The sequence below is a fragment of the Phaseolus vulgaris genome, chromosome 4 (genome assembly GCF_000499845.2).
Source record: "Phaseolus vulgaris cultivar G19833 chromosome 4, P. vulgaris v2.0, whole genome shotgun sequence".
In the NCBI taxonomy this organism is placed as follows: Eukaryota; Viridiplantae; Streptophyta; class Magnoliopsida; order Fabales; family Fabaceae; genus Phaseolus; species Phaseolus vulgaris.
Genome location: NC_023756.2, coordinates 4794453 through 4811233, shown reverse-complemented (window position 1 = coordinate 4811233; position 16781 = coordinate 4794453). Strand labels below are relative to the sequence as shown.

Sequence of the window (16781 nt, the reverse complement as noted above, 5' to 3'; positions counted from 1 at the left end):
AGCATCTTGTTCAACACCTCCCTCGTTCCAGGAATGCATACACGAGCGTTACAATTGTTAATGTCCCCATCAGAAATGGATGTTGTCGGCAAGCCTTCACTGGGCAGCAGGTCGTTCCTCGCCTGAGACGATCTCTCACTCAATTTGACAGACCACCTTGGGTGGGTGCTTGGCTCCCCCAACTCACTCAGCCCTTTCATCTTGCACCGCTGTGGGGGTGTATTACACGAAGTTCCCGCTTCTCCTTCCTTTGCTACTAGCGGGTCTTGCGATTTCAACCATATTTGATTCCTTATTTCCACTAAGATCCCTATTATTTGGTTGTGATTGGGGTGATTCAATCGATTGCCATCTCCGCATCCTTCAACCTTGCAATTAGGTGACTCCGAGCCTCCTGCATGACTGCCATTGTTGTCCTCATTTGTTTCTTTCTTCCTTCCAATAGAGAGCGCAACAATCTCTTGCAGTTGGCTCTTTCCAGAGACTCCCCCGGTACAAAGATGGGTCTCCTGCTCTCACTCCTGGCCTAAAGACACGTTGGGCTCTCTCTCAGAACCCCTACATTCTATACTCACCACCAACTTAGCCAACTCAACATGCACATAATGGTAATTTTGTGAAAAGGAACATGCTTTTTCATCCTGATTAGTCAGAGCAGCCTCCGTAGACTCCTTTTGGCCCTGCCCTTAGTTTCCTCTTTGGTGAATAACAGGGATTCTTTTCTTTGTACATAAACTCTTTTCAAAGCAGTTACCTTAAAAAAGGGAACTTTTGTCCTATTCGCTTTCAAAGCCTCTCCACTCTCCATCTCCTCCTCTACACGACAAACCTCTCCTCCACACGTGGCCTCCACCTCACTGATAGACACCGATAATGCAGTTTCCTCTACATAGGTGTCAGAGGAAGAGACGCTATCAGAGGTGTTGTAGAAATTTCAGTGACACATACACTGACCTCCAAATCTTGTAGGGTATTCTTCTTCAATGTAAATACTCAACATTTGATCGTTAATCCTCATACTCTTAGCCATTTTAGCATTACAATTTTTAAATAGGCGAACTTGGAGTATCGCATACTCCAGGTTTTCCCACATCATTGTTGATTCATCTATGGATACTAGGGTCGCTACCTCTCCTACCACTTTCAAAAAGCAGTCCTTATTCCAAAACGTTAGTGGTAGCCCATAGCATCTCACCCACACAACTTTGTGGCCTGCAACGTGCTCCGTCGACCATGGGTGGATGTTCTGAAAAACAGTCTCAAACCATTCCTTATTGAGTTTAATCAGCTCCTCCATGTTTACCCCTTCTCGCAGAGTAAGGAGGACAAGATTATCCCCCATATACCCTCACTCTAACCATGCTCATGCCTCCTTTCACATATTCGTCACCCAGCTGTTCAAAGTCCAACTCGTCTCTAAACTGCCCAATCACGATGTACTCCATCCAAGGTAAAACCTGTTGTTTTGTTTTAATGATTAGCCCCTTCCACCTCCTTTGTGAATCCTCTTTGACAACGTCTACAAAAGATTTTCTCACTGTCTTCACCTTCCAAACCTCCTTTGTTCTCTTCTAATCATGGAAGACACGAGTCTCCTCTTGCAACTTTCTGGGGATCCTTACCTTCTCCATATGCTTTACCCTGTTTTTTCGCTCGCCACCCTTTTAGGTTCCACCTCACTCCTCATGTATCTCGAAATGTTTACGTGTAGCTTCTTATTACCAATGTATATCTGATCTAAATCCCTCTCTAGCCTCCCCACATTCCTCATTTCAAAGAATCTAATGAACCCAAATCTTCTCCCCCATTTGTTAAGCCTTCTTGAGATAAACACTTCCTTAACCTTAATCCATCTTCTGAAAATCTTGATCATGTCCAATTTTCCATACCCATATGAGATATTTGTAAAGAAGAACGTTGTAAAATCATTTGAGCTAATATGAACTTTACGGTTTGAACTAGGTCCTCCTTAACTTCCTTGCCTCCATCTTTTTTTAAACCTTTGTTACGTTGCAAAAGTTTATTGTGTGATGAGTATCATTCTATTATGATAAAAAAGAAAAAACTACTTCTCCAGACTGGAAATTTTTTCGAATCAGCATTTGTTCAGATAACATGAATGGTTGTGCTGAACGTTTGTTGATGGATGGGTCAATCTCTCTGCCTACGGGTCTTCGTGGAATATTTAGCTCTGATTCACCTTATCGTTTTTTCTCTCTTTCCTGGTATTGGAAAATTATATAAAATATTATTATATTATCATAATAGTTTGTCATAGGTAGGTATCTTACTTTTTGGTGTCAATATCTTTTTATTTAGTATTATTGATATGATATGTTTATCAAATAACAGCATTACTTATTTTTATATTATTTTTATTTTTATCAAACTAAATTTATATAACAAATATGTTATATTTTAAAAATAAATCCCTTTAGTTTCACCGCTAAAAGGAGTTCTAGCAGGTTATGAAGGTGCCCCATCCTATAAAATTCATCCCTTGGCTTCCTTTTGAAGAGCCTCACTTTTCCATTGCTTTGAACCATGGCTGTACTAGAATCATCACCAGAACCTCTCAAAGTTATCCAAGTTTGTTCAGTGGCACCACTTCATGAACCAACCCTTCTTCCCACCTCTCTTCCACTAACCTTCTACGACCTCTTATGGCTTCGATTTCCACCTGTTCAACGTCTCTTGTTCTATCCCTTCCCACACCCAACCTCTTCATTCCTTCACTCTCTTCTTCCCTCTCTCAAACACTCTTTTTCCCTCACTCTCCAACACTTTCTCCCTTTCGCCGGCACCCTCACATGGCCCTCTCACTCTCCGCAACCCATCATCAACTATCTCCCCGGTGACACTGTTTCCTTCACTGTTGCCGAGTCCCACCAAAACTTCAACCATCTTTACTCCCATCTCTGTGAAGCATCACAACTACACCACTTAGCACCCAACTTGGCCAATTCCCACGATAAGTCATCTCTGTTGGCAGTTCAAGTCACTTTGTTCCCAAATGCTGGCTTTTGCATTGGAATCACCACACACCATGCAGCTTTCGACGGAAAATCTTCTACCATGTTCCTCAAATCATGGGCCTACATATGCTCTAACCTTCAAAACCCTATTACACCATCCTTACCTCAGCATCTTACACCTTTCTTTGACAGATCATTGATAAGAGACCCTTCTGGAATCGCTGAACTATACGCGGAGTCGTGGAAGAATAAGAATGGTTCGAATAACCGAAGTCTCAAGGTGTGGGAGTCTCTTACGGAAGCACCAAGCGATAGGGTCAAAGGTTTGTTTGAATTGACCCCTTCACAGATTCTAAAGCTCAAACAACATGGAAACTCAAAGATGAAAGGGAATGTTCATCTGTCAACCTTTTGTGTTACGTGTGCTTATGTGTTGGCGTGTTTGGTCAAAGTGAAACAAGTGAAGGAAGAAAATGTGTTTTTCGTATTTAGTATTGACTGTAGATCGCGGTTGGACCCTCCAATTCCTGCCACATATTTTGGAAACTGCGTTGCAGGAGGGAGCTTTGTGGTCCTGACTAAGGAGTTTGTTGAAAAAGATGGGTTCATTTGTGCTTTGGAGGGGATAGTTGAGACTTTGAACAGGGTGAAGGAAGAGGGAGTGTTGAAGGGAGCAGAAACATGGGGTGAGGGTATGAACAAACCCAGGGACACTAGAATATTTTCTACTGGTGGATCTCCATTGTTTGAGGTTTATAGTATTGATTTTGGGTGGGGAAGGCCAAAGAAGGTGGATATGATATCGACTGACAAAACTGGAGCATTTTCTCTCAGTGAAAGTAGGGATATCAGTGGAGGAATTGAGATTGGAGTGGCGTTAAGTAAAGCTGAGATGGAAGATTTTAGTACCTTTTTTTTTCAAGGATTTGATTCCCTTTAATGTTTTGTTTGGGTTTGGAAGAGTGAAAAGTTGAGGGTGTAGGGGAGTGGAATTGTGAATATTTGTGAAGAAAGTGTTGTGAAAAAAAAAGAGTTGAGTTTGTTTGGATTGAGGTATGTTAGAGTGATTTGTGAGGAAAGTTTATTGTAGTGGATACGTGAGTAAAGTTTATTGTAATATGAGTGATGTGGTGGTGGTAAGAATATTTTAAATTATTTTTAATTGTGTAAAATGTAAAATTACAAATTTACCCTTATATATATAAAAAAAGAAATAAATGATAATTAATTTTGTGCACATTATATTTAATTAAAAGAAATTAAAGTTTTAATTATAAACAAAAAGAAAAAATAATTTAAAATTCAAAGAAATAAATAAATAATTTTGTATATTTAAATATAATTTTCTATTTTATTAATTTAAATTAATTTTATAAGTTAAGTTAATTTATTTAGATAATTTTAATATTATTTATGTTTTTTTAAATTATGTTATGTATATATATAATTATTATTAATAAGGATTTCCATTATTATAATTAACAAAATGAATGAATATTAAGTAGTTGTGAAAATATATAATATAAAGTTATTAAATTTGATTCGGAAAAAGATAAACAAATGTTAATTTGTTTCTAATTTAGAATTTAAGATAAAATGAAGAACATAATAATGTTAATTAGAAAAAAAAACACATTCCTAGTAGTAACATTTTAATCCTTCTTGTGGAGATCTTCAAATGGTTTTCTAGAAGACATATCTTATTCCGTTGTATGATAATAATTGCATCTTTTTCATTGACAACGTTTTGAAAAAATTGCAGCCTAGAACCATGCCACTTCTAATCTGTTTTCAAGAAAAAAATAAAATTGAACAATGAATAAGTTTAAAATAACATTGTTAAAATTGCATCAAACCTAATTGAATAAATTTTACCTTGTAGTTGGGACAACCCCAAAAAAGTTTTCCAACATTTTTTCTGTTGTTATTCTCAAAACAGCAAACTATCCACAATCACAAATAGGAGCAACGAAGGCAGTAGCATGGGTAAAAGTACCACATTTTTGCACACTATAACCAGTACAACTAGATGACGATGTGTTATGATACGCAGACATTGAAGGTCACTTAACCAATGCTATCGAAGTTCCGTATTAGGTAATGGAACCCAAATATGATTTATGCATAATAGAAATAAAATGTTAAAAAAGTTTCATTCAAAACAATATGATTATCTAAATAAGTAGCATGAAAAGTAGCATAAAACCTTAATATTAAATAACAATTTGTCAATGTTCAACGTCAAAAATAACAATAACAATAACAATTCATTAATGTTCAACATGAAAATTAGAAATAAAAATAACAATGACAATAACATAATGATAACACAATCAATGGCCTTGATGACGTCGAATGTCATTCCTTGATCAACCCTGTCAATGTGGGTATTCATGTTTTGTATCCCGGAAAAAATTTGGGTTAACAATTCGGTTTGATTAGGGATTGTCGGCTCACGTTGACCACCTTCAACATGTTGTTTAGGAAATTGATCCTCTTCATCATCTTCTTCGTCTGACTGGTGATGCCTACGAAGTTGCCATACGCCATTGACCTGGAATATATTTAATTTTGTCATACTCTTTTTCCCAAAGTAATGATTCCATGCTAACATATTATTGCTTTTTCATTCGACAAGTCGAAGGCATACACCTACAAGATCCTCGTTATCAAATTTGCATACGGGAGATGCATGTTGTTATCCCGACATTTGATAATGTGTTGCATGATGTAATGAGGCCAATTAATCATTATTATTTTTTATTAACCACAACATGAAAATATCTTCATTCAGTAGTTGTGCGAAGTAGCTTCCACGAGGGCACAAGATATGCACCCATGTGTAATGAAATAGTCGGTCATTCATTTTCAGACTACCGACATTTCTGACATTTTGACCTTCAACATCTTTATGAATCATGGACGATAATGCCAGCGATCAATCAAAATTCACTTCCTCAAGGATCGTCCCAGGGGTTAACTTAAGACCGTCATACCTGAGATGAGTAATGTTCATCCAATCCATTTCTTTGATGTGTATCATCCTTCCACAAATCTCAATGGCAAGGTGACCTAGATGTGTGATCTTTAAATTTGTATAAAATAATCTTACCAAGTCCTCATAATACAAAAGATTAATTCAGAGGAAAGGTTGTAAACCTTGCCAATTCATAAGATTTTGGAATTCAAATCCTGGAGCAGCAAAAAATGGAGTATGCATAACTTTTGGTGATAATACTGGTCTTGCGTGAAATCTTTTTTTCAAACACCACCATTTGACGTCTTGTACTAAAGTATCTTGAATAATCAAGAACTTGTTCAATCCTCGTTGCTGGCTGAGGAGGAACGACAACATCTTCTGCTGGAGCTTTACCCTTACGGGTTCTGTTACGTTTCTGGGATGATGATGTCATGTATAATGCAATTACTACAATATATAACTAAACAAAAGTTAACATAATATCATAAACATAATGGTAGGTCTTATCAAACACAATAGTACAAGTTCACAAAGAAAATATTACATGGATAATGAAAATACAATACTAAAAGTCCTAAGGTAGAATATTAAAAGTTCTTATCCTAGTTGTCCAATAATAAACAAACACAGACAAATTACAGAATAAGTCAAATGAAATAAAAGGACAACATGTAATTGAAAGACATGAAGGTAACGCTGACGCAGAGATATGAAATCAACGCCTAGTCATAAATGCAAACAACTTTGTCATGCGACGCTCATATGACATCTCAAATAGTTGCTTAACTCTTCCGGGATGCTCACATAAAAACTCGTAGCATTGATCCATGACCTGGTCATCCTGAATGTTATGCTCCACCAGCATTGCCCAAATATCATACTCAAAGTACTGGTACGATGCATGGCGACAATGATGGTGTACATGCTCAGCATATAAGTCATTTCTTCGTCTAATTTCCACAGCTATATCTTGTGTTGCGGTTGCTTGTGCACGAGCAATGTCAACCAACTCAAAGGCATTCTGATTTCCATTCTTCATTGACGAAACACATTGTTGAAGATTTGTATTCAATAAAGCAAAATGTTCATCAATTCCGTCCATGGTGGGCCCTTTTCTTTTTTATCCTCGAGATGAGGATGTGCCCGCAGACCCCACAGAAGGCATAAAAGGAGTGTTTGAGGGAGTGTCAGAAGGAGTGTCACTTGATTGAATATGGGGAGCAAGTTACCGTTGGACGTAGTCATCTGCATCTTTAAAGGTGGGTTGGTCGGGTATATAATCCATATTATTGTCGTCAAGGTTGACACTAAAATTACTTATGTGTGCAGGTGAATTAATGTCAGGGGTTGTCCTTACCCGACTTTCTGTGGCTCTATCATTAGACCAACACTCCTCCATTAGGTTTAATGGCGAATAGGATTGACACGCCATTTCGTCGTAGATGGTTTAGCCTAAATAAATGTGACATGTTAGTACATTATGCCCAATGTGCAGTCAAATGTATTTGTTGTAAAATATAGTTATCATCGTACCTTGATCAAGTCATTCCAAACTTTGTCCTTCGCTTCAAAACGTTTGGTGGTTTGGTTCCATGAGAAACCATCCAATCCACCAAACAAATCATTTACTTCCCTCCACTTGTCCTTCAGACTTTTTTGACGGTTTTTTACATGGTTTTTCTTAATACCCGATAATCCAGCCTCGTGTAGAGCCATAACAATGTTAGTATATCCCTTACTGGTCCAGCTACCGTCAATTCTGCATCCTTGACATACCTCTTCAATCATTGAATTTAGCAGAATTAGGTTCATCTTTGTCGTCCACTTTGTGAACTCTCGATAACCACCTGATGAATTTGGAGCAACATTCTTCCCGCGATCCATCTAATTTACTTAAATAAAGTTAGGATGACAAACATTGGAAGAAAACAGAAAATAGATTATTTCATCAAATTAATTGTTTACATAATCTTCCCACATTTCGTTTGCTATAGTATCCCTAATATGACACCCTACCCTATAGTCATGCTCACGAGCAAGAGTAGGGGTTGGTTGTACATCTTCTTGTAACAATTCATGATCTACTTCTTCAATAAGAGACTCGTCATTGCGATCTCGCGAAGAAAGTTATACAGAATACAACAACCTAAAACAATTTTTGTCATAGTATCGACATCATAATGTGGCTTAGTCCCACTGGCTATAATTGGAAATCGTTTTTTCAGCACCCCAAATGTTCTCTCAATTACATTTATAAGGGATGAATGTCGAAGATTAAACAGCTCTTTAGCATTTTGTGGCCCTTTTCGCGAATATTCTTTCAAATGGTATCTAACCCCGCAATAAGGTGTTATTATATTTGGTTTTAACACAAAACCTGCATCACCAAGATAGTATTTTCCTACAAAGATAGTGGAAAGTTGCGTTAGTTTATACTACTATAACCTATTTATTATTGTGCACACCCAATCCCCTAAAACTAACCTTCTAGAATAACCAAATGATCGTCTCGTACCAAAGCGTCTTTTAATATCCTTGAATCTGAGGTAGTTCCTTCCCAACCAGCCATAACATATGTGAACTTCATGTCAAAGTCACAAGCTGCAAATATGTTTTGAGTTGGCCAATCTTTTCTCCCTCGAAAAGGAGGTGCATCAGCACGTGAAACCTTAACACATACATGAGTCCCATCTATTGTCCCTAAACAATCCTAATGTAAACCAAATTTCATAAGTTTAATTAAACACAAAATAAATAAAACATTATACATGATTTAAAATAATATTATCTTAAACAAACCTTAAAGTACGGGTAAAATCAACTGTTGTTAAGGATGTGTGGTTCTACAACCGTTCCATTTGGTTGAATTAAGAATTCCCCCTTCAACCTAAACCCTAAACCAAAATGTTAAAAAAATTAAGGATTTTATTGTTATAGAAATTAATAATGTTATAGAAAGTTTTATTGAAATTAATAAAGGAAATGTAATTAAAAAAATTAATAATGTTATCGAATTTTTTATTGTTACAGAATGTAAATGTAATTTAAAATATTATAAATATTATTGTATTAAGATGAAGGATTTAATTCAACTGGAACGGTTGTATAAAGCATTAAATGTTAAAAAAATATTAACTATCTATGCATATTATTAAAAATTCGAATTTATTATGTAATTTTTTTCTGTTCTTTTTAATTACTACAATATTTGTTTTAATTTTTTAATAATAACATTAACAATTTATGTAAATTATGAGAAATACATTATATGTATTTCATAACATTATGGTATGTGTATGTAAAATATAAAAGAAATATAAAATATAACATTCAAAATTTCTATTTCCATTCTGTAAAAATAATAATTTCAAATAAATAAATCTACTTTATTTATAAAGAATTAAATGTTCAAAAAATATTAACTATACACATATTATTAAAAATTCTAATTTATTATGTAATCTTTTTCTTTTTTTTAATTACTACAATATTTGTTTTAAAAAATAACATTAAAAATTTCTATTTCCATTATGTAAAAATAATAATTTAAAAAAATAATCTATTCTGTAAATTTCTTAATTTTAAATCAAAAAATTTATTTATTGACTGTTTAAAAGTTAAAAAAATAATTACTATGTACATATTCATAAATTTATTTATTAACATTGTTAAATGTTTAAAAAATCTTCTGTATGTTTGTTTTTTCTACTGCAACAATGTTTATAATCTTTTTAATAACAATATTTTGAAAAAACAGATTCAAATCTATAATTTCAATTCATTCATGTCACATAAAAAAAAAAATTCAAATTTCTTGAATTTTTTCCAATAACAATATACAGATAATCAACTTAACATAATAATTAATTTACTAATATAACTATTTTATTTCTCCTAAACATCCACATCTAAAATTACAAACTAATTAACATCAAAAAGTATTTTAAAATAATTTAAACAAATTAAATTCCAAATAAAAATAAACATCCAAACATAATTAAAAAAAACACTCATACCTCAAGAGAGCATAACAAAACCACAACACAATGCAAGTCTAAGCAAGATGAAATTGTGCCTGAAAAAAAAATCATTCAAAAATTAAATAAAAAACATAAAATAAAAGATCTGGAAAAATAATAAACATAACTGATTATCACTTCCCTTTAAAACACCACATAATCGATTATCCAAAGTTTTATGAAACATAATCGATTATTCATGCAGTTAAACATCTAACATAATCGATTATGGTCATAGATAATCAATTATTTTCACTTTTGCATAGCCCCCATAATCAATTATGTTGCGAAAGATGATCGATTATGTCATGAGCATAATCGATTATCAACTATTTTTTACTAGATAATCGATTAAGGGATACGTTGCTTTTCAGTGGTAATCGGTTACACATGAAACAAAATTCACAAAAAGCTCATCTGAGGTATAGACGAAGAACCAATCACACTCTCCTACCATTATGCTTACTCACGACCCTCTCCAAGCCCTCTATAAACCCTAAACGAATGAAGAACTGTCTTGGTTGATTTCAATGTGTTTTGTGCTTTGTGAGCTTCGGAAGCAGCTATATAATGGTGCATCACTCTTTATTACGGTCCATCCACTTTCTCACCAACTTAACTATGCATTCATTTCGCACTGAAGTTGGTCAAAGAGATTCCTGAACCATAGTCAGGAATCTCATGCACGTTGCAGAAAAGCTTGCTCACACCACTGTGCATGCATGCTTCCTCCACGTTGCTGAAATGTCATCCCATATACGTCCAAAATAAAGCACCAAAACTAAGGGCACAAATGTCTTTACAGTGATCATACGTGGCTTTCACTCCCACACACTCTCCTTTCTCTTCACTTATCAAAGGTCCCTCATTTTGGCCAACTTTCCACTCACCCTCCACCTCCACCTCCACCATTAGCAGATCCAAACGGGGTGGCACCCCTCATCCATCTGCGGCTACCGTGTCACCCCCCAATCCAAACACAATGTAAGTTTTAAGATTCATTGCTCTCGAAAAAATATAATCTTTCCCTCTCATATCTACCCACTTGTTGGTTGGTGTTGGTTAGTGTGATGCAATTAATTTATCTTGAATAAAGCATTACAAGGTATTTTATTTTATATCTTAACACTACAAATAGTATAAAACATATATTCGACAAATTAATAAAATAATATTTTAATTATATTTATTTTTTAAAATTTTAAATATTTTTATATTATATAATATAGTCTTAAGTATATTTATATTTATCTTATTTTTTAATTTAAAATATTATTATATTATATAATATAGTGTTAAGTATATTTATATTTAATTTATTTTTTAATTTTAAATATTATTATATTATTATAATATAGTGTTAAGTATAGTGATGTCAAGGAAATATTTTCCATCTTTGTCCATATGACACTTGTCAACAAACATGCTGAGACAACATATGTGGTAAGCAAATAGACCATTTTGAATGATATACATATTTGTTTTTTAAAATATATATATATATATATATATATATGTGTGTGTGTGTGTGTTTTTTTTTTTTTTAAAGTTACATTTTTTTCTTTCTTTCTAGATATAGATAACGTGTAAATTATCGTTTAAGGTGTTAATCAATCAGTTTCCCTTTAATTAAAAGATTTTATAAGGTTATTAAAATAAACATCACTTTAATATTTTAATACTTTAAGTAATTTTAGTAAGTTAGATTTTTCTAAAGAGAATTTTTAAAAAATTAATTATTTTGAATATTATATTTTTTTTATAAAATATTTATTATTTTTATAAATATTTTATTTTATTTTTTATAATATAAAATCTTATAAATAATAAATTTTGTGATTAATATATTTATTGAATATCTATTATTATATTTGTTCATATCATTTAGTATTTAGTATGACATATAAAAAAAAAATCTAGTATGGTATAAAACGAAAAAATCTAGTACATTTAATTCAATTGTCAACTTTGTCACCGTCTGTGTGATCACTCAAGTGTTGTCTATGAAGTGACTCATTCATCATGTTGATATTGATAATGCATTTTCTCATGCCAATCTCCATGAGACTGTCTTCATGGAACAATCATAGGATTTCAATTCTGATTACCATCATCTTGTCTACAAATTGAATAAAGTTATCTACGACTTGAAGCAAACTACTCACTCCTGATTTTACAAACTAAGTCAAACTCTATCAGATATGAGCTTTCATGCTTGAGTCGACGACTTATCTTTCTTCATCAAATTTTGGCATGGTAACACATTATACATTCTCATTTGATGACATAATCATCACTAGAAACAAAACTACCATTGTTCAACAATTCACCAACGTTCTTTAATCCAAATTCTCGTTAAAAGACGTTGGTTACCTTCACTACTTTCTTAGAATAAAGGTTTCTCCTACATTTGATGACAGTCTTCATCTAACTCAAACCAAATATACCAAAGAGCTTCTTGACAAAACACACATGATAAATTGTTTGTCCTCAACCAACCCTTATGGTCTCTTCTCTCAAGATAATACAAGATATAATCATTGTTATTCAAAACTCCATTCATTATAGATTTGTAGTCGATGTTCTACAATACCTTACTATCACTAGATTGGAGCTCTCATTCTCTAGATTGGAGCTCTCGTTCTCTGTCAACAAAGTTTGCTAATACATGCATAACTATGAAGAACATCACTGGAAGGTTGTCAAATGGGTTTTACGGTACTTAGTTGGCACAATGCATCATGGTCTTGTTCTTCACCCGTGTTCTAGTTTTTCCATCATCGGCTTTAGTGATGCAGACTAGGGGTCTAATCTAGACAATAACAATCTACAACTGGTTATTATGTGTATCTTGGACACAACTTAATCTCATGGGACTCTCACAAATACAAAGTTATTTCTGGTAGTAGTACCAAGCTAAATAAAGGAGCATGGCAGCTTGCTAGCATCAGCTGGGTCCAATCCCTTCTCACCAAACTACACATTACGACTAATATTCCTAAAGTGTATTCAAATAAAACCAGAAGAAAATCATTAAATAGAAATTAATTTTAGAGACCAAAATATAGTTATTATATTGACTAAATTAAAGACTATTTTATTAACTAAAAATATCTAAAAGTTTATATTATTAATAAAAATTTATAAAGTAATTTGTAAATTGGTATCTAACCATTAACTAACAAGGTTTTAATTATAACTACTTTATATTCTAAATTAGTCTTTTTAGAGACTAGTTTAGAATCTAAATATTAGTATCTAAAACCTTGTAGCTAATTTAGATCCAATTTAGAAACCATCTTATACATTTTTATTAATAATATAAACCACTTTAGATACCAATAATTTTTTTATTCTCTAAAATAATATCTAATTTAGTCAATACAATCACTAGTTATTTTTTGTTTCTAAATATAATTGTTATTTAATAATTTTCCTGTAGTGTAATCTTGATTTTGTTCTCATGACAACAAAATCTATGATGCATTCTCACTCCAAACACTTTGAGTTCACTTTGTTCATGAAAAAGCCTCTACTCCAACTCATTCCCCTTCCAACCTACTTCCCAGTTACTAACATTCTCACAAAACCTACCTACTTTCAGGTTGTTGATCTTTTCATGAAACATATATCGTGTGTGTGCTTCCTTATTAGACTTAGACATATAAATTTTAAACTTGTGGTTGATGTTTGTTCTTACAATGTACAAGGACGAATATCCCCTATCAAGTATCTTATCTCTATAATGTTCTTCCGCTATCTGTATGTTAGGTCTGAGGGGTGGGGTACCTATAAAGACATTTCAACGCTCAAGTTAGATTAGGTGGTGATATGTCTATATGGATTCATAACTAAAAAAGTCATTACCTTTTGTCATGGAGTCTATCTCTATTTATACTTTTCTATTGGGCTTTGTGCTTTGTGAGGATTAGCGTAGACCCAATAACCCTTTAATCATGTTTTATTATCCTTAATATGTTTTTGGCTTTAATCAACCTCTAGGAAGTAACGACCAATAAGCTGGGTAGTCGAATGCTTTATCGGAAATTCGGTTGATCGGCTTTCGGTTGGATCTAACCCCCAAGCTTGAGCATCTCGCAAAGGCAAAAAGTCTAATGTGTTAGCTCCCATCGTTTGGCCACAAGATGAGGGGGTCTTGGGCTTCGTGCATGATTTGACACGTGGCTGATGTGTCTTGTCAGCTCGTGAATCGTCACACGATCTGAGTCATTCCCTTGTTTTGATCCAACGGTTTAAATTTATTTATCGGTTCGTATTACCATGTAGTTCTTGAGTCTATAAATATAGGGAACCGATATTTTGACACCCAATTAAGTGTTGCGCCAGATTACGCCTGCTGATGTGGATTAAAATATAATAAAGTATTATGTGGGGCCAGTATTGTTGAGGTGGCAAAATTTTTAAATTTAGGGTTCTGTAGTAAAAGATTAGGTTTTAGAAAGGCAAAATCAACTCCATTTTCTCAGTGCGATTTGGAGTGGTAGCGATTCTCATTCCGATTCCGGTGAAGTCTACGATCAGCACGATTTGTAGTGCAATATCGGTACCGCATTACATTGGATTTCGTTGTTGTTTGGATATTTTTGAAATTGCGATTCCGATTCTGGTAACGTGTGCGATTCTGATTCCGGTGAGCTCTTTGATTTGGCATCTATTTTCATATAATTTTTCGTCAAGTTTTCATTGGTTTCGTTTTGATTTTTTAGGACTTAGCGTTTTTCGATTTCGTTTATTTGTTGGATGTTGGGGTTTTGGAGTGTTGGACACTAGGGTTTATTGGTGTTTTGATTTTCTATATGTTGAATGACCTTTGTATTGGTTTGGATTTGACTTTTTAGGGTTTCCTAGCAATTGGTGAAGGAGGGAACAGCAGTGTTGGTTAACTCGTATGCGAGAGAGGGTTTTCCTTACAAACACCGGGAGGTTAAGACTTTGGTCATAAAGGCGTTGGTGTCTGAAGCTGCAGCTGCATCTCAAGCCAATGAGTTCTTGTTGGCTAACCAGGCTTGCTTCTAAAACGTAATCCTATCCTAACTTAATATTTAAAATATATGCTTCTGTATTTTTGCTTCTTTTTCTTAACTTAACATATAGCTTCTTCCATGTACAGTTTATGCAGCATGTGATGCACCTATAGAGACTGGAATTCGTCAAAGCATGTTCCTGGTAATGTACACTAGTTAGTTTGTCTCTTGGTTTATTTATACATTTTAATTCTATTAATAGTAATTAATTGTCATCCTTGTCTGTTTGGTGCCAATATGTCGTTCTGTAACATATAGTTATTGTATTATATTGGATCCGACCAAAGATGAAGAAGGGGTTAGTAGAATCAATTTTGGTTAAAATGTTATTTTATTTTCATCTAATTTCTTAGGAGTTTAGTTAGCTGAGTAAATTTGGTCTACATTTGACTCATTTGCATTCTACATTCGTTGTGAAATTTTTTTGAAAATATCATTAAACCTTTGTTGCCCCAATTTATTTATTGGTGTCTTGAAAAGCCTTACGTCATTGATGTTACAAGCCTTCCTGTTAGAGTGAAGATTCCACCATGTACCTTTCTAAATTAGTTTTAAATTATTCTGTTCTTTGGTTCTTAAATTGTAAATGTGTTGAAATAGTTATTTAGTTTTAAAATTTGCAACTATGTTGAAATTGCTATTTGGTTCCTAAATTTGCAATGGATGGGTGTGTGAGACACTAATGTAACAAACAACTATAGGGCAATATTCTTTTATGTTAGTTATTGATGAAATTGTGGGACAATATTGTTTTATGTTCTCTCTAAATCCCTTTGTAGTTGCTAATGATGTGCCGCCAGGTGGTGATGGAAAAGGCTTGGTTAAATGAAAATCTGATTGCTCCCATTTGTAAGTGTATGTTGCCCTATTTGATGAGCTGAAGAGAAGTGCCAATTGATGCCACTTTTGTGATCATACTGCTTAGTAATTGCTTGGAATTAAATTGTAGTTTATAGTAATTCTGATCCTTAACTCTTCTTCCAATATTTAAAATTGATTACTTGCATTCTGTAATGTCCTCCAGACAATCTTTTTCAAATAATTTCTTACTAGTGAGATTCAAATAGAGATATGATTCCCCTTTGTATGGAGAAAACTTTATTAGAAGTGTATGTTGGTTTGGTTCTGAACAGGAAACATTCACACAAATTATTTTTTGTTAATTTTAAATCAACGAAGATTAAATAGGTTTGGGGTATCATATATATATATATATATATATATATAGCTTTATATTATTGTTTTAATTTTTTTAACACTGTGACTTCAACTGTGTCTATTTTACATTATTGAAAAAAATATCAAAAGTGAGAGAATATGAACAGCGTCATATTTACCCAGCAAGATAAAAATATAGTATAAGACCACAACTGAAATAAGTACGAGTAAGCTGTTGGTAGTCCTTGAGATTATTTAGGTTGAGCAGTTTAATCCCTATGATTTCAAAAGCCTTGTATTGTTAGACACTGTAATTATGCTTCACTGCCCAATCCTCATGGGCCTTTCTTTGAAGGACCACCACTGCCACCAAAAAATATTCAAAACTGTTTGCATAGACCCAAATCTGCATGTAGAATAAAAAACTTATTTATTAATAGAACTGCACATATATTTAAGAATTGAGGTATTAGTAGAACTGCACAACAATTCATGTTGCTCTAAATTAACTGAATGTTCTATTATTGAAGCATAAGCATACTGATGTTATAAGAGTGTATGTTGGTTTCGTTCTCAATAGGAAACATTCACAAAATTGTTTGAG

General features: G+C 33.5%; 2 protein-coding genes across 2 annotated transcripts; one reads left to right on the top strand and one right to left on the bottom strand.

Annotated features, from left to right (window-relative positions):
- The first annotated feature begins 2461 nt into the window (after positions 1 to 2461).
- On the top strand, positions 2462 to 4203 carry LOC137837004 (BAHD acyltransferase At3g29680-like). The gene has a single exon (XM_068645815.1). It carries the CDS (start codon positions 2545 to 2547, stop codon positions 3913 to 3915), a length of 1371 nt encoding a protein of 456 aa, XP_068501916.1. The 5' UTR covers positions 2462 to 2544; the 3' UTR covers positions 3916 to 4203.
- Positions 4204 to 7359: 3156 nt separating this feature from the next.
- Positions 7360 to 7839, bottom strand: LOC137836799 (uncharacterized). The gene is made up of 2 exons (XM_068645543.1): positions 7489 to 7839; positions 7360 to 7407 (listed from the first exon to the last, which is right to left on the bottom strand). Exons 1-2 carry the CDS (start codon positions 7837 to 7839, stop codon positions 7360 to 7362), a joined length of 399 nt encoding a protein of 132 aa, XP_068501644.1.
- Positions 7840 to 16781: the final 8942 nt, after the last annotated feature.

Bases quoted from the DNA above. Each gene is read 5' to 3' on its own strand.
- LOC137837004 (XM_068645815.1), top strand. From the start codon at position 2,545: ATGGCTGTACTAGAATCATCACCAGAACCTCTCAAAGTTATCCAAGTT.
- LOC137836799 (XM_068645543.1), bottom strand. From the start codon at position 7,839: ATGGATCGCGGGAAGAATGTTGCTCCAAATTCATCAGGTGGTTATCGA. The intron at 7,408-7,488 runs GTACGATGATAA...ACATTTATTTAG, and splicing joins TTTGGAATGACTTGATCAAG to GCTAAACCATCTACGACGAA.